At 43.1% G+C, this 21628-nt stretch overlaps 2 protein-coding genes across 3 annotated transcripts in view; one reads left to right on the top strand and one right to left on the bottom strand.

Annotated features, from left to right (window-relative positions):
- The window catches only part of SCP2 (sterol carrier protein 2), a 28724-nt gene extending 16416 nt beyond the window's left edge, over positions 1 to 12308 (bottom strand). Inside the window, exons 1-10 of one of the 2 annotated variants that reach the window (XM_083742644.1) lie at positions 12115 to 12308; positions 10248 to 10305; positions 8248 to 8319; positions 7469 to 7600; positions 7143 to 7207; positions 5401 to 5527; positions 4559 to 4622; positions 3528 to 3614; positions 2235 to 2385; positions 823 to 970 (exon numbers count right to left, since the gene is read on the bottom strand). In XM_083742644.1, the coding sequence (XP_083598770.1) occupies positions 823 to 970; positions 2235 to 2385; positions 3528 to 3614; positions 4559 to 4622; positions 5401 to 5527; positions 7143 to 7207; positions 7469 to 7600; positions 8248 to 8319; positions 10248 to 10305; positions 12115 to 12171 (961 nt within the window). In that variant the 5' untranslated portion in view covers positions 12172 to 12308. Of the gene's footprint in view, positions 1 to 822; positions 971 to 2234; positions 2386 to 3527; positions 3615 to 4558; positions 4623 to 5400; positions 5528 to 7142; positions 7208 to 7468; positions 7601 to 8247; positions 9803 to 9951; positions 10306 to 12114 lie in introns of both variants that reach the window. The other variant, XM_083742645.1, reaches the window with a different exon arrangement.
- An 823-nt stretch (positions 12309 to 13131) lies between these two features.
- ECHDC2 (enoyl-CoA hydratase domain containing 2) lies at positions 13132 to 20895 on the top strand. Its single transcript, XM_083742691.1, has 10 exons — positions 13132 to 13710; positions 14945 to 15012; positions 15816 to 15903; positions 16628 to 16714; positions 17621 to 17713; positions 17883 to 17939; positions 18834 to 19021; positions 19505 to 19555; positions 20182 to 20229; positions 20716 to 20895. The coding sequence occupies exons 1-10, from the start codon at positions 13566 to 13568 to the stop codon at positions 20791 to 20793; spliced, it is 903 nt and encodes a 300-aa protein (XP_083598817.1). The 5' UTR covers positions 13132 to 13565; the 3' UTR covers positions 20794 to 20895.
- The last annotated feature ends 733 nt before the right edge of the window (positions 20896 to 21628 follow it).

The following is a 21628-nucleotide window of genomic DNA, read 5'->3' as shown; positions in this document are numbered from 1 at the left end:
TCGTTTGCAAAAATATTGCTACAGTAGTCAAAACAGCATAGAAAATGGGTTTATTAGGAGAAATTTGCACTAAAATACTGGTGAATTTTAATGAGGATTAAAAAAAAGTCACTAATTGCTGCAAAATGTGGAGAACTAAATGTAAGTCTGGAAAAATGAGACACTAAGAGAAGCAAAGATCCCTGGTCTCCAAGACAGACCCTGGGGAAAAGCCCAATGTGCAATACTCCCCATTGCTAAAGCTACACATTATTCACAACAAGAAAGAGTAAGAAAGAGAAATAAGCCCAACTTCAAGAAGCGTGTGGGCAGGGCCTCAGGCTGTATGCTTCTGTCAACTTACCTTTCCTCCAGAGGTCAGCTTTGAGGAGTTAACTGGGGACTTAAGTGAATTTGAGGGATGAGGGTGGCGCTGTGGGTAAAACCACAGTGCCTAGGACTTGCCGATTGTATGGTCGGCGGTTCAAATCCCCGCGGCGGGGTGGGCTCCCGTCTTTCGGTCTCAGCTCCTGCCCACCTAGCAGTTCGAAAGCACCCTTTAGAAGTGCAAGTAGATAAATAGGTACCACTTTATAGCGGGAAGGTAAACGGCGTTCCGTGTGCTGCGCTGGTGCTGGCTCACCAGAGCAGCGATGTCACACTGGCCATGTGACCTGGAAGTGTCTGCGGACGGCGCTGGCTCCCGGCCTCTAGAGTGAGATGAGCACACAACCCTAGAGTCTGTCAAGACTGGCCCGTACGGGCAGGGGTACCTTTACCTTTACCTTTAAGTGAATTTAACTGTAGGCTGGATTGTGCCCAATGTTAATATTTAAAGAATACCTTCAGGACAAAGTCCCAGAGCTTCGTAAGTTATTAATTCATTAGCAGAGAAACAGTCATGAAGTTCTATCACGTCCACATCTTCTGGTCTCAGGCCTGCTTTTGAATAACATCTTTTTGCAGCCTCCTTTGTCATATCAAAGCCAACCTATTAACAAAATATAACAGACTTGTATTAGAACTAATAGCTCTTATTCGCTCAACACCTGTCAAAGTTATTGCTTCACAAATTCTGAAAATCCAGGACATATCCCATCATTATAATACTTGTAACAAATAAATGGCCTGCACAAATACAAAATGTCAGTATCCAGACATTTCTGCAATCAAGGGATGCTGCAAAAGCCATGTGTGCCACATTAAGATGCTTGGCAGAAAGATGGGATATGAATGTAGCAATAAATAAACTATTATTTTTAGCCAGTGGATCTCAAACCCTCAGTGAATTAGAAATGTCACTTGCATGCAAAGACAGGCTTGGGTAGATTGAGCGGACGAGACAAGAAGGTGGTTTCTGCACGTGCTGTAGAGGGAAGTGAGGGGCAGATGGGGCTTGTCAACCTGGGAAGGTAGGCCATACGAAAAGGAAAACTCTGACCCTAAAGCTCTGCTGTCTTGCAGGACATCTTCAGGAGAAGAAAAAGCTAAGAGTAAAGCCTACAAAAAGTGCAATCCCTAAGACAGGTGGATGGCGCCTTGAACAACTCCTTCCAGCAACTCCTGCAGTCAAGCTGGTGGAGCTCTGCTTTCCTTTGGACCATATCAACAAGGCCAAGAGAGGGGTCTTGTTGTCTAGGACCTCCATACACACTGCTCAGGCATGTACTAGGGCAGGGGTCAGCAAACTTTTTCAGCAGGCGGCTGGTCCACTGTCCCTCAGACCTTGTGAGGGGCTGGACTATATTTTGGGGGGGGGGGGCGGGGAATGAACGAATTCCTATGCCCCACAAATAAACCAGAGGTGCATTTTAAATAAAAGCACACATCCTACTCATGTAAAAACACCAGGCAGGCCCCACAAATAACCCAGAGGTGCATTTTTAATAAAAGGACACATTCTACTCATGTAAAAACACGCTGATTCCTGGACCATCTGCGGGCCGGATTTAGAAGGCGATTGGGCCTTAGTTTGCCTACCCATGCACTAGGGGGAGGTCACTTGGGTGCTGCAAATGCGACAGTTTGACTTCACCCCTGGAGACGCACTTCATTGTCTCTCAAGACAGAAAGATGCCAACCAACCAACCAACCAACCCCACTACCGCAGAGATCACACACAAGCACCTTGTGGCTACCAGGACTACCGTTATCTGTGCATCAGCTGTGAGCACCTTTCTCACCAAGTCTCCTCAAATGCAGAACACATTAACTGAAAGCAAGTGCCACTGCATACGTTAGAATAGCAAGCCTACCGCTTTAATGAGGCTGTTCTCTACAAATGTGCTTGGAAGATCAGTCATCATCTCTTGGGCCACAATTTCAACGGCTTTTGACTCCAACCCATTCTTCCTCACAAACTCTTCACTAGCCAGCACTGCTGCTGCTGCCCCATCAGATGTTGGGCTAAAAGAGATGCAGAGTTTGAGAGTCACTTAATCAATATATATTGAATTTCACATCCAGAAGAGGGGGAAGGGGCAATTATAATTCACAATGCAAATTGAATCACCTGTTAAGAGCAAAAGAAAAGTCAATGATTGGTCCTAAGAAGATTAACAGCATCACTCTGAAGGTCAAACTGATCATAAAAGCGATCACACTTTAATCCACACAAGACAAAGCAATGGAGTTGTCGACAACCAAATCATACTGCAAGTAGACACACTGAAATCAATACACATAACTAACTTTATTGGTTTCAGTGGGTCTACTGTGAGTAGGCTTAGTTGATACAATCCAATGTATATAGTTACATGTGCTTTAAAAGTCATTATTTCAAAAAGCTTCTGGGACAAAGAAAATTATGTTATAGCGAGCTTTCCTAAGTCAACGAAAAGTTGAATGACATTCCATAATGTTAGTGAACTGAAATTTAGGCAGGCAGCTCAAGCAGAAGCTCCCTTTTTCATCTCCAGAGAAAGGGCCACTTCATGCATTGCAGAAATCAACACTTCTTTGCAGACCAGAAGGGCTCCCTATAATATATGCCTCCCCCCTGCCCCCCTCTTTACTGCACAACTGGATGCCCCCAACATGTGGCACCCCTACTCATGAGCAGGAGCTCACACATTACGCTTTCTTCTCTACCACAATCGTGCACAATGCACAGGTGTAGGGTGAGGAAGAGAGAGAAATGCCCCATCAGGAGCAGGGCTTGCTGTGTGTCCTGCTCCATTCTCTATACATTTATGCCACACACACAAGCAATGCATGAATAAGGCCCTTAGGGGCGGCAGGTGGAGATGGGCCATCAATCCCATTTCTTGCATACAGAATGTCCCAGATACCATCTCCAGGATTTCTGGTTTAACAGATCATAGGTAGCTCAGAAGTATTACTCCTGAGAGCACTGAATCCTTAACAAAAGAAAGAACTGCACAGGGATAGAAGGAATCACATGTTTTTCCTTAGGAAGACCTAGCACATTCTTTGATCTATGGCTAGATACAGTGATAAAAAGTATTTTCTAAAAATAAGACTACAAGCTAGCAGAGTAAAATTAAGAAGTTGAGAGGGGTGCAACACTATTAACATGCCATTCTTACCAGCACTGTAGTATGGTTAAGTAATCAAAAACTTTACGTGACTGCAACACTTCGTCCAAACTGTACTCCTTTTGAAACTGAGAATTCCTAAGGGGAAAATACAAAGGGAAATTCCATTTCAATTAATATAAAATTCCTCAATACAGAGAAATTGGCACCTTTTATTTATTTATTTTACAATACAACAGCCTTATGTGAACAGAGTGTGATAACATAGGAACTACTCTGCACATCAAGCCCAAGTCCACCTCGTCCAACATAACATTATGCATGGTGGACAAAGAGTTTTCCTCCCTCTGCCATATACTAGAGTCTATAGGAACACCCGAGCCATGCATGGAGGCTATGGCCCACCTGAGTTAATTGTTCTCTGACTCTTGTTTTCTGTGTGCCACTGCTTCTCGACATCATATAAGTATTTTTCAGGGAGGAAAAAGGCTCCTGGAACTCATTACAAGATCAGAAATAAGATGGCCCCTACGCTATGGCCTACAATCGAAAGAGAGATGATAGGAAAGGGAAAGGGGAAAAAACAAACTTGGAATCTAGACCTTAGTTACACATTCCAGAAGGTCATAACAGTTCAGCAGGTCCAACCTGAATCTCAGCACAAAATATGAGCTGCTGCTTCCTCTCTCCTCAACAGCAATAGCCGTTGGCAGCTGGTGAGAGGGCACTCGCAGCTGGAGGTGCATTCAGACATGGTGGAGGGTGCCTGAAACTTAGCTATAATGGGATATAGCCATTTATACATCAAAACTTTCTAAATTTATGCTTTTCAGCGATGTGGAGATAATTGGTCTATCTTCAGAACTGGAATCTTTTGAAGTTTCACCTTTTCCTATCATGCAAAATCTTTTCTTGGTATCGTTACCTAACATTCACAATACTTGGAATAGACTATATTAAATTAAATGGACAGGACTAACTTAAGCTCCATTGATTTTAGTGGCTTACTGCAGGGAGAAATGAGTTGGATGGAACACTAAATCTATGTTCTCCCCAGAATTCTGCACAAATAGTGTACTTACGGATTGTTAGTTGAATGTTTATGATTCTTCCATGCAATTTTTGCGAAATGTTCTTGTTTTGATCCTTAATAGAGAGAGAGGGAGACAAACCAGTCAAAAAGCTTGGGGGGGGTAGGACAATATTACTTATATAAAAGATAACCCCATACTTCGAAATGTTCATAGACCTGGTATAAAAGCTTCCTATTGAATGCTTATGTCATAAGCTGCTTTTGACTCCATTCCAGCTCACAGGGTGCTTAATTTAGCAGTTACAGATTCGCAGGAGCTATATTGTATGAAAAGCAAGTAATAGCCAACAGCACAAAAGCAAAAGATATAGCAGGCAGCAAAGATTGCTGTTGCTACCCCTGGAAAAAAATTGCAAGAGGGAAGACCATACTGTACATTTAAAGCAGTATCATACCACTTTAAACAGCCATGTCTTCTTCCTCCAAAGAATTATGAGAACTGGCGTTTGTTAAAGGGTGCTGAGAGTTGTCAGAAGACCTCTAATTCCCTCAGAGAGCTACAAATCCCAGAGTTCCCTTAGAAGGATTTACTGTTAAACCACTCTGAAAATTGTACCTCTGTGAGGGGGATATGAATCTCCTAACAATTCTCAGCACCTGTCACAAACTACACTTCCTAGAATTCTTTGGGAGGAAGCCACGACTGTATAAAGTGGTATGAAACTCCTTAAAATGTATAGTGCAGATGGGGGCTAAAGTCTCAAAAACGACCTGCTCTGGGAGTCAATTATTTCTACACACAGGTCTTCAGACAATCATCCAACACATCATTAATTAAAACAGGAAGGAGGTTATTGAATGTGTCTTCTTGCAATGGTACTATAGTAATACCGTATTTCTCCATGTGTTCTTTGCCAGCATTTCCAAAAAGCTGTGGGGCAACTGGAGCTGCTGCGAGATTGTATTTGCTTATCATCACTTCCATATGCTTGTCCATGGGATTCACCCTGTCCATGAACTGAAATCAAAAGACAAGTTGTACCTTTTTCACACCACAGCACCTGTACATCAAGGTCACCCAAGAGAGGGAGAAAATATTGCAAGAACCCCCTCATTGCCTAGCATTTTCCATGCATCGTTTTCAAAGCCTTCCTTCTGAACGTACAGAACCAATTTGCTTGAAACATTGGGACCACCCAAGCTGCAAGAGACTACACTACAAACCAAATTTCCCAAGTTTCCTGCAAGTTCAGGGTTTATAAAGTGGCCTCTATTTATAATTTTCACCCTTTAAAAAAACCAAAAAACCTTACGAACAAAAATCTACTTAAAAATGGCATGGGCCTCAAGAATAGAATACCAGATTTATGAAAGGTTTCACTACACACACATACATACAGTGGTACCTCGGGTTACAAACGCTTCAGGTTACAGACTCTGCTAACCCAGAAACAGTACCTCGGGTTAAGAACTTTGCTTCAGGATGAGAACAGAAATGGCGCAGCGGCAGTGGGAGGCCCCATTAGCTAAAGTGGTACCTCAGGTTAAGAACAGATCTCCAGAACGAATTAAGTTCTTAACCTGAGGTATCACTGTACAAAGCACCCTTCTGGATCAGGTCAAAGGACCATCTAGTCCAGCATCCTCACAGTGGCTCATCGGAAGTCCACAAGCAGGAGCTGAGTGCAAGATCACTCTCGCCTCCTGTGGTTTCCAGCAACTGGTATTCAGAGGCACACCGCCTCAAACAGTGGAGGTACAGCATAGACACCATGCCTAGTAGCCATTGATAGTCCTATCCTCCATGAATTCCTCTAAACCTCTCTTAAAGTCATGCAAATTGTTGGTCAGCACTACCTCCTGTGGAGCAAATTCCATTGTTTAACTCTGCGCTTTGTGGAAACAGTAGATATCACACACGTTTGACGGGGGTGGGAAGCTGTGGCTTTGAATATAAGGGTTGTTAGAGAATGAGAAGAAAGCTGAAGGTGAGAAGGCTCTGAGATTGGGCAATGCTATAAGAAGGAACATTAGAATAGTAATAATTACTACTCACAAACCCATTTCGCCACATGTTGCATCTTGCCGTTAAGAACCACTGCATGCAATACTTTGTTATGCTCTTTGTAAATGTGTTTCTAAATAGTAGTTATGACATGCCTGTCAAGTTCCTTCACAAAGTATGGCACTTTACAAGTACAAAAAAGCTACTAGGGGGAGAAGCTTACAATATTTGCTTATTTTATTTTAAAAATCTATTCTGCCCTTGTGGCACAAAAGCACCACTCAGCAGGGCCTACAGCATTCACAGCTGTAAATGGTGGGGTGAAGGTTACAAGCAGAATTACATTCAGTTTCAAGAGTGGAGAAAATCCTGTATTTCTTCTGCTACAGTGAGTTTGCCCAGTGCTAAAAGGAAATGGATATTGAGAAACCTCTTAATTTCCTAGTAAATGTTTTTTATGTAAATGCCTTGTGTAGATGGTACATCATTACATACACGACTTTCTTCTTCTTCATTTTGCAAATGATGTATTTGAATAAGGAGAGTTGGAATGATCCTATCTGTTTCCCAAATATGCCAGGCAAAATTGACTTTGGTTTCAATGCATTAAAATTGCTTCGATACTTACTTGAGATGAAAGGGACCCTCTTGCCATCTTCTCAAATCCAAGAGCCAGGACACAGTTAGCCATACCTTAAATACAAGTTATTGAATACTTTACACTGTAGATGTTATTTATTTTTTTAAAAAAAGACAAAAAACAAAACCCATAATTTCATATTATACACTTGAATCCAGGCAGGAGTCCTGGACCTGCAGCTAAGCTTTTCAAACATTTGGCTGAAAATATTCCCAGCATGCTAAAAGCTGGTTTTTAAATTTCCTATAGTCAATGATGGAACCGATAACACTAAGCCCATATGCATTTGCAGTAGGAAATAAAACAGAACTCACCTCCCTGGACCAATTGTCTGGCCATGAACAAAGCAGTTGATCCGGTAGAGCAGTTGTTGTTCACATTCATAATAGGAATACCCGTTAGCCCCAAACTATGATAAATGGCTCGCTGACCACAGGTTGAATCACCTTTGTAATGAAAAAGAAGATGCAGAATCACACAACTGGCCAGAGGAGCCCTGCATTCTCTATCCTCCTTCTGAAGCTGTTAAAGTACTCCAAACATCTTAGCACTATGACAGGAAAATTCAGTCCTAGGTATCTCCAGGTAAGGCTGAGAAGACTCCAGACTAAAACCCTAGAGGGCCACTCATTCTGTTTTTAATATTTAACAATACCATACATCCATTTAGTGTTCAGGAGCACATAAGCAAGTATATTCTCTCAGGCTAGCTTTTCATAATCAGCTGCCTATGCAGTTACAAATCAAAAGGTATATGGTTAAATTGATTTCCACATATTTTATGCCATTTAAAACTAAAATTCTAGCCTTTCCTATTTTATCACCAGGCACTGAAGTTGAGAAAACTAGAATTTTACCCCTACAACCATACAAGACACAAGACACATAGAAATGCCAATATGGTTATATAAATTTGTCAAATCCTGTCCCCGCCATCCAATCTCAGAGCAGTTTAAATGCCACAGCTAGCAGTTAATGCCAGAACAGAAAAACTGCTGCCTCAGTGATGCATTAGGTTAACAAGCAGACATTAAGAGTGGCAGATGAAGCCCAGGAAGAGAAGCCTTGAGGTCTTAACAGTAGCATTACTTACCATAAACATAGCCCACACATGCCTGCTCCACAGAAGAATAAGGGACACCTGCATCAGCAAGAGCCTTCTGACCTGAACATTTGAAAAAAATAGTTACAAAATCTTACCTAAATCTTTCAGTGGGTATTTAAATAACACATGAAAACACTGATGGACTCCATTCCGAGAGGTACGTTTAAAAAGCAAATGGATTGCAAGTACACTTCTGTACTCCTAAACATTTTACAAGACCTAGGCCAATTCAGGCAAGCTACAGTACCTGATGTTCTTTGAAATATCCCCAGCTGCCTCAAGGGACACATTCATAGGGTTACCAAGTCATTGGAGCTAGGTGTACAGTGGTACCTTGGGTTACATACGCTTCACGTTACATACGCTTCATGTTACAGACTCCGCTAACCCAGAAACAGTGCTTCAGGTTAAGAACTTTGTTTCAGGATAAGAACAGAAATCGTGCTCTGGCGGCACGGCAGCAGCAGGAGGCCCCATTAGCTAAAGTGGTGCTTCAGGTTAAGAACAGGTTCAGGTTCAGAACGGACCTGCGGAACGAATTAAGTACTTAACCCGAGGTACCACTGTACATGGATACAGCTCACATAGCACCATAGTAACTGGCAAAGGTTTTGTCAAACTGTTGGAATTACAGAAATCACTGCCAATGATAAGCAGCTGCACCTGTGTAACTTCAGGTCACTTATTACTGTATGCACATTCGCAGATAGCTGGGATGTGCTTGCAGGAGTTTCCCCACAGAGCAGCAGATTATAATCAGCCCTTGGCCTTTCACACTGCAGTGCTCAAGTCTTATAGGGTTTCTTTTCTTGAAAAAAATGAATTTATTTCTTAAACAAATCCAAAATTATAGTCTAATCCAGAGCTTTCCAAACTGTGTGTGTCACACACACAGCTGTTAGTGTGTCAGCTGCTGTATGTGGTGTGAACACTCCTTCAGCAACTCTCTGGGCTGGAAAGGGGTTAGTTTAACCACCGGTTTGCTAGCAAAATTGAACTACTGTGTTGCGACATGACACATGTCTAAAAAGCATGTCATCAACATGAAAAGTTTGGAAAGCTCTAGTCTAATCATTAGAGCAACAAATAGTGATATGCAAACCCTGATGGTCAACTGATTGTTGGGCCTTGCAAAGCACTGCAAACTCTATGCAAGTCACAGCAATCAGCTCTGTCGGTGCTTGCAAAGCGTCATACATAGGGCTTTGAAGGCGCCATTGATCAGCTGACCAGTGGTGCCCCCTTCTGGCTGCTCTGCACCTGATATAAAGGGTAGGGCAGCTGGGTGTGGTTTGGCCAAAACAGTTTAGCAGGCCAAATTTGTATTTTTTATGTTGCAAACTGTTCTGTGAAGGGCAGTATGTAAATTAACAACAACAGAGGCCTAGCAAGACTAATTAGCTCTCACAGGACTGGGGGGGGGGAGGTTCCCCACCAATACTCTAATGACTTGGGTTCATCGTTGCAGACACCAGCGCACACTTAAAGTGAGTTTTCAAGAAAGTTAAAAAACAGGTTGTTTTACATAAACATTTATGCTACTCTAGCCAAAATAGTTTCTTGTCGGCATTTAAGGACTCACTGACACTATAGTGCAAACAGAACACAAGCAAATCAGGTTCTATTCCCCCATCCCATTCTTGTGCAGCCGGTTAAGCTTCGAGGCATGCCTCTCAAGCAGAAGCTCCCCACTTTGCCAGGGCAATCCTCCCCACCTCCCTGATGTTATCCTACGCTGCCAAACCCTGACAACACCCAGACACACCTGGCAAACAATTGGCCAAGCAATAGGGCTTCCTAGGCCTGTGGCTCCTTGCCAAGGGCTGTTGCAACTGCTCTCACAAAGCAGCATTACAATATTGTACTGGCACAGCAGCTGAGTCATGCTATCTCCAGACCCCTCAAAGTGCTCAGTTTTCTCTAGGGCACTGCCCCCTTCCCCCAGTGCAGTATAGGTTGTGAGCCAGACCCCATTATGATGAACCAACCTGCTTCTTTAGCCATGTCGGGGTAATCAAAATTTTCACGAGACCCAGGCTTTTCAAACTGTTAGAAAGAAAAGCATTTTTTTAATTAAAAAAAGCAAGTCTATTTTCTTCACATTCGTACTCATATAACTTCTAATCACACAAATTCTGCAGAGAGTGAAAGGACAAGGAAGTACACACTACACATGCACATGGTAACTGCCTTTTCAGATCTTATTATATTTTAATATAGCCACTTGCCATTACACAAATTCAGCAATATATAGCGGTGCAAACAAATTATATGTTAAAAATTCCTGAAGTTATGCTAAAGAAAAAAATCATGTTGCTAAAAGGAAGACAGGATCTCTCTGCCAAGCTATACCATTTTTGTTTATCTTTTGATGCACTAATGGTAATGCCATTAAAATAACAAGAATGCAGGTCTGTGCCACAAGTAGGTAACAGTCCCAAAGGTCCTTGCTCAGCTATTGCATAAGCTATCAACTTATCTTCCAAGAGGTTGTGACATTCCTCATTTTCTACATGCTAACCTGACATATGCCAGACCAATAGGTAAGATTTAGACTGAGGAATCATATGAATGCTTAGAGCAAAGGAGAGAAGTCTGGAGCTAAATATTATGCTTGTGAACAGAAACTTTGCCCATTCATGTGGAAGGGGCCCTTCAGATCCAGTCTCTAGTCCAGGCTTCCTCAACCTCGGCGCTCCAGATGTTTTGAGACTACAATTCCCATCATCCCTGACCACTGGTCCTGCTAGCTAGGGATCATGGGAGTTGTAGGCCAAAAACATCTGGAGGGTCGAGGTTGAGGAAGCCTGCTCTAGTCTCTTTCATATTAATCTTCTAATAAAAACTTTCTGAAGTGGTTTTATTTATTTATTTATTGTTGCAGTTATGGTAATTCTATCATTCACCCCCCCCCCCACTTTGCATCAAGGCAGCTACAGTAACAAAGTCGCATGCATATACACCCACACCCAACGCCCACATGGAAATAGCATTGAAAACAATCAAGTCAGACAATAAAGCAGCAATATAAAATTAGAAATATCTCAGACTTTACTAAAAGTCAGTGACAAAGAGAGACATAGATGTTTTATGTCTCATTCCAGATACTGGGCAATCCCTAATGTTAGCCATATTCAGAGCACACCCACTAAAAAAAACAGTCAATTTATTTCTGTGGGTTACAATGGGTATGCTTTAGTATGATTTAGTTGGCTATCAGGCACTGTACCTGTGGCAAAAGCCATGTAGGAATTTGGTTAATTTAGTATAAGCAACTGTCATATACACATTCCAGTCTTTTGGGGACCCTGACTATTGTTCCCCATAATTTCCCCTTGCCCCCTGTCAACAGAGCCTATACCTATACCCATTGCCTCCAATGCCCCTTTCCTTGCTTTGTTTGTCGGCTTGCATTTATTTCAGTGGATCCCTGCCTTGACAACTAACATTCACAGCATTCTCTTTCCTCCAGTGAACCTACTGGTTTCCTACTGAAAGCAAGAGGGAGATTGTAACTCACACTGTCATAATATTCCTCCCTTTTAATTAGTCTTTCCCAACACAGGGGCGGCAGCGCTGGGAAGACTCTACCTGTTGAATTTCTTCCAGCCACACAGCTACCAAACGGGCTGATGGCTAGTATTGCGGGGGGGGGGGGGAGGTCCCGTGCGGGGTCGACCCAACCTACCTTGCAGGGTTATTGCAAGGCTAAAACAGGGGGTTGGAAGCCATGCAGACCACGCGGTTTCTTGGGAGGGATAGAAATGAGGTGCAGCCTGAAAAGGGGAGCCACTCTAAGCGCTCTCATCCCCCCCCCCCCGCACTCCTTTCTCAACAGAGCAACCCATCCAGTACCTTAGTCATGCCGACTCCCACCACAAACACCCTCCTTCCTAACCGGGACGGAGCCATCGCCGTTGCTCAGGATCGCCCTGCGCCCCCAACTGCAAGCCCGACGACGGCCAGAAGACGAGCGCGAGTCCTCTTCCTCCTCCCTGGCACTCGCGCGCGGGTTGTTGGACTGGAGGGGGGGAGGTTCCAGCCAAAGGTCGACGGTAGGGGCGGGGCCGCCCTGAGAGAATCGCTCCGCCCCCCGCGCTCTTAAAGCAACAGTGTCTCTGAATCGACAAGCACCAATCGCGCAAGACGGCAGATGAAAATTAGTGGCTGCATATACAGTGGTATCTCGGGTTAAGAACTTAATTTGTTCTGGAGGTCCGTTCTTAACCTGAAACTGTTCTTAACCTGAGGCACCACTTTAGCTAATGGGGCCTCCTGCTGCCCCTGCGCCATTTCTGTTCTCATCCTGAAACAAAGTTCTTAACCCGAGGTACTATTTCTGGGTTAGCGGAGTCTGTAACCTGAAGCGTATGTAACCCGAGGTACCACTGTACACCTAGAAGAACCAGCGCCGAATTTACGTATAAGCTAAACAAGCTCTATTGGGGGCCCTCAAAAAATTTAAAGGGGAAAAAACCTGGATGTACATTTCCAAAATATAAGAAAAAAACAAATAAAGTAAAACCTACATACAGCAACAATGTTTTTTTGTTGTGTTTCCTATGATGTAAGTAATGGGCCCTGCCTGCTAGTCTGCCTGCTCCCTAAAATATCACTGGTTTGCTCATTTCTATGTATAGGGTGCCTACATTCTGCATGGACTGGTTGCATGGCTTTAGATACCGATTAGGTCCATAAATTACCATATAGCATATATACAACACAAAAAAACAGCGATAACTTGTTGACAGCTGGACATATAAAGGGCCCCATTACCTTCAGCAGCTTAGAGCCTCATCAAACCTAATCCGGCCCTGAGAAGAACCATAGACTGCAGAGCTGGAAGGTTCCCGAGGGTCATTTAGTCCAACCCCCTGCAAACTCAGGAACCCTGCCCTCCAACCTTCTGGTTAAGCTTCTGTGAAGGTTGTTTTTGCACAGGTGGTGATTTGAAAACCCTAAGCCAAAAACTTTTGGAAGAAAAGTTGGTTCTTGAAGGTTCAATTCCATAGCTTTCCCCACTTGCCTGGGAGTAAGCCCCACTGAATTCAGCAGGGTTTGCTTCTGAGGAGCCGTAGTTAGCATTGCCCTGTCAACTTGCACCAGTTTAAGCCACGACATTGCAGAGAGAGACGCTGTTTCCTCGGTTCGACCCCCAAACTTAACAGTTAGCAGGCAAGGAGGCGGCGCCTTGCCACTCGTCCTCAGCTCCAGCTGCAAGGAAGTGAGCGAGCGCTGTCTGAAATCGATCCGCCGCCGCTGCTCCTTTCAGACTTCCAAGAACGAATAAAAAATATAGAATCGCGATGCTCCGCTTGGGTAGAGCAGCCGCCTTGCTGCGGACGCTTCCCGTCCAGCCCCCGGGGGAAGGGGGCAAGATCCCCAGGAGAGTCGCGTCTGCCGGGAGGAAAAAGGAGATCCTGCTCGAAGTGCACGGAGAGGCTGGCGGCGGTGAGTGGAGCCCAGCAGCCTCCTGAGGGTGTCCGGGCCCAGTTGGGGAGGCCCAGGGCGGCTCTGCAATAAACGGGAGCTTCGCAGACGACGTGGCCGGGGCGGGGGGGTCGTAGCTATTCCTGTAAGTTGTTGCAAGGGACGAGGTAACCTCCCGTCCCGTCCAGCCCTTGGCATGTTTGCTTGTTAACTCGGAAATAAGTCCGGCTGAGTTCCACGGAGCTTATACTCCGAGGTGAGTAGGAGCATGATTGCAGCGAGGCTATGGAAAGTGGATGGATGGATTTCATAAAATATATATGCCGCTTGAACCTCAGAGAGTGTTACCAAAAAAAAGATAAGCAAGAAAATCATCATGTAATTATAAAAGACAGAGGTTAAATCCGCAGTAAAATAGGCTGGAACAAATTGAAACTCCTGCAAAGATTCCTTAAACATCTCTGAAGAGAGAGCAACTGTAGTCTTCTATCAAAACCTGGGAAGCCCCGTCAATTATGCTGCCGTCCTCCAATCACAAGCGTTGTTCGTGGGCAACACCCTCCCAGTAAACAAAGATTAGCCGGACATGAAAGGCTCCATTGGGCCCGTCGCAGCTTGAAGGAGCTGCCTAACCCATTTCAGAAATAGATGAGAGATCCGCTACATTTGGGAACGCTGCGCCTGTTGACCTCCAGTTGTTTTGGACTACAACTCCCTGGCACCTGGGTGGCAAAAGCTGCACTAAACACAGCAGGGATGGGGAACCTGAGGTCTTCCGGGTGTAGTTCAGTGGCAGAGCATCTGTCTTGCATGCAGAAAGGGCTGGGCTCAGTCCCCCTGCATCTCCAGAAAGGGCTGGGAGAGACTTCTGCCTAAAACACTGAGAGCTGCAGGAGGTCAGAGTAGACAGTACTGAGTTAGATAGGCCTAATGGTCTATTTCAGCATATGCAGCTTGCTGTGCTCCTATGCTATGCTCTAACTCCCACTAGCCCTGGCCATCAAGCATGGTGAAAGTTGTGGCTCCGAGAACATCCGCAAGGCCACTGGGTCTGCCTCTGGGCTAAGCCTAGCCTTGGTCATTGGGTTTGTGTCCCTCTCCCTCTCATTTGCATTCCACACACCCTGGAGTATTGTAAGCTGCCTTGAAAGCTCTGGCTGAAAAGTGGCTTCAACGTTTAAAATCAACAATAAGAAATGGAACTACCTCTAAACAATAAATGAAAGAGAGTTCTTTATTTTATTTTGGAGTACAGGTATTGCAGAAATTCTGATGAACAGACCACATGCCAGAAATTCACTGGGGAAAGTGCTCGTGGATGAGGTGAGTGAAGATTGTCTTCCATTGTACAGATGATATTTGTATTTGTATTGGGGTCCCAGGTAACTTAGTATCTTCTTAGACCTTAGTAGAACCTAGAGTTTTTGAAGTGGAGACATGCAGCACAGTCCTATACATATCTAATAAGAAGTCCCATTGAATTAAATAGGAATTACTCCCAGATAGGTGTGAATAACAGCGATAGCATGCACATGGGAGCTGTAGTCCAGTGATCCCTGCAGTGGTGGTGCTAACTTGAATAAAATATTGGGTAAGCTCTGCCCCCCCTTATCACAAGACACAGTGCATGCACACTATTTGAATGGCAATGCCCATCAACCGGGGGAGGGGGGGCAAAGGAACCTTGGCCCCTAGGAGTTGGCTCCTATGCCTGGAGGACCAGCTTTTCTATCCTTGATATAGATAGGTTTGCAACTTGCATCTGCAGGATAGAGCCTAATATTTACATACTTTGCATGGAAATGCTTCTAAGTACAATAGCAACACAATGGGTTGTATCCAATGCTAGTCCTACTCAGAAGAGGCACACAGACATGATTGAATATGACTAACTTTGGTCCATTAATGTCAGTGAGTCTCTAGTCTGAGTAAAACCTATTTGGATACAAGCCAATCTATCAGCATGCTGAATATTTGATCCGCTTAACATGCTTGTGTGTACTTTCAATTTCATTTTTTCAGTTCAGTACTCAGCAATGGTCACATAATAAATCAAATGAACTGGTAGAATTTTCTATTAATTGAAATCTGGTGTTGCACCCACTCTCTCCCGCTCTCCCCCTCAGCTGTTTGAAACCCTTGAAGTTCTCCATTTTGATGAGAGTATTCGCGTGGTGATAATTAAGAGCAAAGTGAAAGGCGTTTTTTGTGCAGGTGGGTAGAGGCATTCTCTGATTTAAGAAAATCAGAGGCAAATATATATATATATGAAAAAGCACAATAAATATATTTTAAGCAATTATATACCCCACCAATCATATGTTTCCCCCCACTGGATTTCATATGTTTTTGTTGTGTGCTGTGTATCCTTGTGATTACAGAAATTGCTGCCTCCAAATCTAAAAGCTGAATTATTCTTACCACTAGGTATAAGGATAGGGGTTTTTTAGGAGGGGTGTAGTTTTACTGCTTTTCTCATCGTATCTCATCCTCGTTCATATTCCTGGCATTCTATTACCAGCAGCAGTGCAAACTTTAAATCCCAGAACATCTTGATTTCTACACTGTACTGAGATCGTTTGAACCTTGTGAAATGTAGGACAAACATGATAGCAATTAATATGTGTAATTGACACTGGGCATTTGAGTTTTCTATTAGGGTATATCAATTATGTAGGAGGAGAATGGAACATGTATGCATTATTCTGTCAAAATTGATTAATAGACTGCCAAAGCTAACAAGGCTTCCTGAAACCAAATTACAAGTTGTCACTATCACAACCTAATCCTACACAGAATTAGGTATGTTTGCCTCTACAAGGGATTGAGCTGTATTGTCGTTTACAGGGCAGTTAGTAGTGCATTGAAGCACTGCTGTTGAACCCATTGTGTTTCCTCTCTCTATCTCCCCAACTGCCTTCTGCTGTTGTAAATTCAGGTGCCGACTTAAAAGAGCGTGCTAAGATGAGCAATACAGAAACTGACCATTTTGTTCAGAGGCTCAGAAGCTTAATGAATGGCATTGGTAAGTACCTCACCGTGAACTCCTTTGCATGTGATTGTCTTTTTAACAGGGGTGGGGAACCTTTTTGACTCAGTAGGCCAGATCAAAGGGACATGGGTGGTGCTGTGGTCCACAGAGCCTAGGGCTTGCCGATCAGAGGTTCGAATCCCCACGACAGGGTGAGCTCCCATTGCTTGGTCCCAGCTCCTGCCCACCTAGCAGTTCAAAAGCATATCAAAGTGCAAGTAGATTGGAAGGTAAACGGCATTTTCGTGCACTGCTCTGGTTCGTCAGAAGCAGCTTAGTCATGCTGGCCCCATGACCCGGAAGCTGTACACCGGCTCCCTCGGCCAGTAAAGCGAAATGAGTGCCGCAACCCCAGAGTCAATCACAATTGGACTTAACGGTCAGGCGTACCTTTACCTTCAGGGCCTGACTTTGACAGGTAGGAGGAACCACTCACTTGTCAGTCATCTGACATCATGTCAGGTGACTGATAGGTAAGTGGTCCTGCCAACAGTTTACGCATGGGGTTTGCTTATACAACATATCCCCCACAGGAAATATGCCGGTGAAGCAGCACTCTGCAGGACTGAACTCTCTTCAAGCCTAAACACATCTAGAACAATGTTGCATTCATTTAAATGAAGCATTGCTTCCAAGTATTTGAGATCAGGGTGTTAGATTTGAATTCATATGAAGTTACTTCTTTCTTCCGTCTGAAATTCCTAAATGTTGCCTAGAACTGCTTCAAAGACAAACATTTAATGAAACAACCGTGTTTGTGTAGGCTAAACTAACTTTTTTTAAAAAATAAAGGCCTAATTCATATTAAGTCTCCCCATTCATCACTATGCTATCTTGGATAGATTTACCAACTGCTGTAAATGGTGCTGCACTGAACGTCTTGCTATTTAATTTTTACAGCTGCTCTGCCAATGCCCACCATTGCTGCCATAGAAGGCCATGCGTTGGGTGGGGGCTTGGAACTGGCACTAGCTTGTGATCTCCGTGTGGCAGGTAAGTCCACCAGCACAACCGGGGTCTTCTACTCTCACTGCAATGACACTTAAAGTTGGCAATTGGAGATATTCCCTTGTGCCAAAATTCCAAGTGCTTTAAAGCACGTTGACACTGTACTATGTGCTAATGTAGCTTCTCCCCTTGTTGTGTTCTTGTTATAAATCAGCATCGTCGGCTAAGATGGGCTTGATTGAAACAACAAGAGGACTTTTTCCTGGTGCAGGTAGTGTAGCTTCATCCACTTTTTTTTGCTGCTTTTACATTAATTATGTGTCCTATTGTGAGGTAATAATGCTATAATTAAGCTAAAACATCCCAGCAGTCCCAAAACCCCTCCCTAGTTCTGCCAGTTATTTAAGCAAGATCTGATCTTTGTTTTTCCTTTTTTTAAAAAAGAAATTGGATATGTGAATACTCCCTTCTCCAGTTTTAAAACAGAAATGCTTCTATACTAACCATTTTGACCTTAGGTGACAGAGCAATATAATTTTAAAGACTGGCAGCCTGACATCTCAGTCACTTCGCCAGTTAACAGTTCATCCCAGCAAAGGAATGCTGCATCTCCTCCTAGTAATTTTTCATCTGTAGCTACAAATATTTCCTGAAATGTAAACTAAATCCCAGCTATTTTGGAGTACTACAACATTTAGACACTATATAGAGAGGGAATTCAAAGATCTTATGATATTACATTGTGGAAATTCAGTCTCTGAGGCAGAACTTAATAGCTTTTCCACAATCTAATTTTTCACTTACTTAAAACAAACAAACAAACAAACATGCCCTCCAGTTGTGGTTGAATTCCCAACTTCCACCAGTCCCAGGACAGGGATAATGGGAGTCCAACCACATCTAGACAGCCGCAGGTTCCCCGTCTCTGAACTATAGCAGTACAGTCGTACCTTGGTTCTCGAACAGAATCCATTCCGGAAGTCCGTTCGACTTCCAAAAACGTTCGAAAACCGGAACACTGACTTTGTGGCGTTTGGGAGTCAAAACATTCTAGAACTAAGCTGTTTGAAAACCAAGGTACGGCTGTATCGTTTAAGCATGGAAACCATAAAGATGTGCATCCTCTTTAAAGTATGTTATGGATTTGGTGGTTTTTCCTGTCTAGGTGGAACCCAGCGCCTACCACGCTGTATTGGACTAAGCCGTGCTAAAGAACTAATTTTTACTGGCAGACAGATTGATGGACAAGAGGCGTTCTCAATAGGTTTAGTTAATCATGTAGTGCAACAGAATGAGGAAGGGGATGCAGCTTACCAAAGAGCGCTGGCTTTGGCTGAAGAGATTGTTCCTCGGGTCAGTATATCTTAGCATTTGCCAAGTAATGTCAAGGTTGCTTTATGTAATACATTGAATCTTTTGCAAAATAAACCAGGTTAGAATTCTTTAGTTTCTGCCTTTCTGAATAATTTGATGTCCTCTGTAAAATTAAGCTAGTTTGCTGTTCGTTTAAAAACAGATATTTGGAGAACATTGTGCATACTTTCTGTATAGTGATAACTATCCCCATCTTTAATGATACCATCTTGGATCTACAAGAGACTCATCGTATGCTGGTATACTTTGGAGCTCTTAGTCCTCAATAAGGCAGTCAGTCAGGAACTAGACTGGGTGGGGGTTACTGTGTGTTTCCAATTACTCACAGAAGTTTGTCTCTGCATTGGAATGTAGGTGAAATGATTTGTTTTTCTTGATCAGTTTGAGATGTTTCATCGGAAGCAATTCATAAATGGAAATTATATATATAAATATATATATATATATATATTCTCTTTAAAGGCTCCCATAGCTGTGAAAATGGGAAAAGTGGCTATAAACAAAGGGAGTGAGGTAAAGTAGGCTTTTTATAACCATCTTTGTTACAGTTCATTATTAATTTAGCAGAACCCCGCCAAAAGTTGCTTTTAGAGTGGCATAACTCATTTGTAGCATAACTCATTAGAAGCTGTTTGTCCTTGGCTCCTTCCTTCTCCCTCCTATGCTTTTCCTCAGGCCTGTCATTTCTTCACTTCCACCCAATTAAATATTGCCTGTAAAAACAGGTGGACAGCAATACAAGCAACAGTGAGGCAGATATTTGTTTTGTTTAAGCAAAGACAGGATTATATTGGGCACATATAAAGTAGGGTTCAGAGAGGTAACCTTATTAGTCTGTCTTTTAGTACCTTAAAAACTAAAGGACCTGTTGTGACAGCAGCTTCAACAAATGCTTCTATCTGATGAAGGGGTTCCTAGTCCACAAAAAGCTTGTACTACACGTTAGTCTTTAAGGCCCACAACCCTTGCTGTTTAAAGTACAGTTACTCATTTTAACATAATGGTGAAGACTGATACCTTTCAGTCACTTCATCAAGTCTGTCATGATAGTGCTCTATTGTTAAAATAATAGCAATTTTGCAAGATGCAAATTTAAGTGTGCACTTTTTCACATGCAATTAAGATTTCTCTTTTTCCAGGTGGATATTGCCTCCGGAATGGCTATTGAAAGAATGTGTTATGCCCAGGTAAGCTAGCCTTTAATTAAACCCTGCTTTCCCCCACTTAAGTGTGCACTTTATGCATATTAAAGTGCTCAGCTCAGTGAAACACTTCTCACTCTGAAGATCAGTGAGAAGAGTCAAATGCTTCTATCTGTGACTTGGCTCCAAAAGGTGCAATTGCACTCAGAAACTTCCTTGGAATGTTTGACTTTCCTCAGTTCTTACCTGAGAGCATTGTTTCTAGCATCCCTCTACAAACAACTGTACACTCAGAGCATCTAATAAGGCTGCTCAGGATTCATCAGTTGAGAGCTGTAATGTGCAATACATGTGCACACCACTATGATATTGATTGGGAAAATAGATGTGATGGGATCAGCAGCCTGAGCACTCTACATCTGTTACTTCATAAAGGAAAGAGTGAAGGGATATGTTTGTATACCCCCCCCCCAAGGATGGTGGCAATTAGGAAATATAGTATTAATTGGTGTTTCTGTCTTTTAAATACAGAATATCCCTACGAGAGACCGGGAGGAAGGGATGGCAGCTTTCATAGAGAAACGGCCACCTAAGTTCATTGGGAAATGACTTTTGTCCAACATTGTTCAGGTGACTGAAGACAATTGCAAGAAGTTATGAGAAGGCTGTGTCTTATTACAACTTTTTCTACATAAATTTTATATTCAAACATACTGTTTCACTTGTTTACTCCTTTTCAGTCAGAAGTGTATGTGTGTAATTAATGCTTGTAGTAGGAATGTAGATACATGCTGGGGATTGAGTATAGTACCAATAGCAGAAAGGCAAAGTCATGCTGATAATTTAAGAGGATGTTAAGAGAAGACCTGTCTTAGGATGTTCATCCTTTATTCATAGCAAGTTGCTCATAATTGGGCTATAAAATTATGACTGCTTACTGATCCACAAGATAAATCTTTGAATAATTGTGATTCATATGAGTGTGGAATGTAACTTTGGCCCAGAATGGGCTCCAACAAGAGTTGTGCAATGGGGCCATAAGGGACATCTTTGTCATATCCATGAGCATCTGCATCACCAACTACAGCTATTACACATTACGCCAATTGCACAATAAGAAAGATGACTTGTGCTTAATTTATAAGAGGGGAGATGAGCAGAATTATCAAGAGCCTACAGTACATCAATGGGTGAAACACTTGCCTGAGCTAGTTTTCCCTCTATCAGTGAGCAAAGGCCAAACTAGATGTTATGGCTGCACAAGGCGGCTGTTCTGTGCAAGCTCTTCTATGAAGTGGAGGGGGCACAATTTAAAAGCACATCGCAGGAATGTGGAGCTCTTTGACTGCCTGCACCAGGCATAGGCAAACTCAGCCCTCCAGATGTTTGGGGACTCCCATCATCCCTAGCTAACAGGACCAGTGGTCAGGGATGATGGGAGTTG

The sequence above is a fragment of the Podarcis gaigeae genome (genome assembly GCF_964106915.1).
Source record: "Podarcis gaigeae genome assembly, chromosome: 6".
NCBI classification, from domain to species: Eukaryota; Metazoa; Chordata; class Lepidosauria; order Squamata; family Lacertidae; genus Podarcis; species Podarcis gaigeae.
Note: the sequence above shows the minus strand (reverse complement) of the source record. Positions and strands in the feature narration are given on the sequence as shown.

Coding starts and splice junctions, on each gene's coding strand:
- ECHDC2 (XM_083742691.1), top strand. CDS start 13,566: ATGCTCCGCTTGGGTAGAGCAGCCGCCTTGCTGCGGACGCTTCCCGTC. Junction 19,556..20,181: donor CTATAAACAAAGGGAGTGAG/GTAAAGTAGGCT, acceptor CTCTTTTTCCAG/GTGGATATTGCCTCCGGAAT. Junction 20,230..20,715: donor AAAGAATGTGTTATGCCCAG/GTAAGCTAGCCT, acceptor TTTTAAATACAG/AATATCCCTACGAGAGACCG.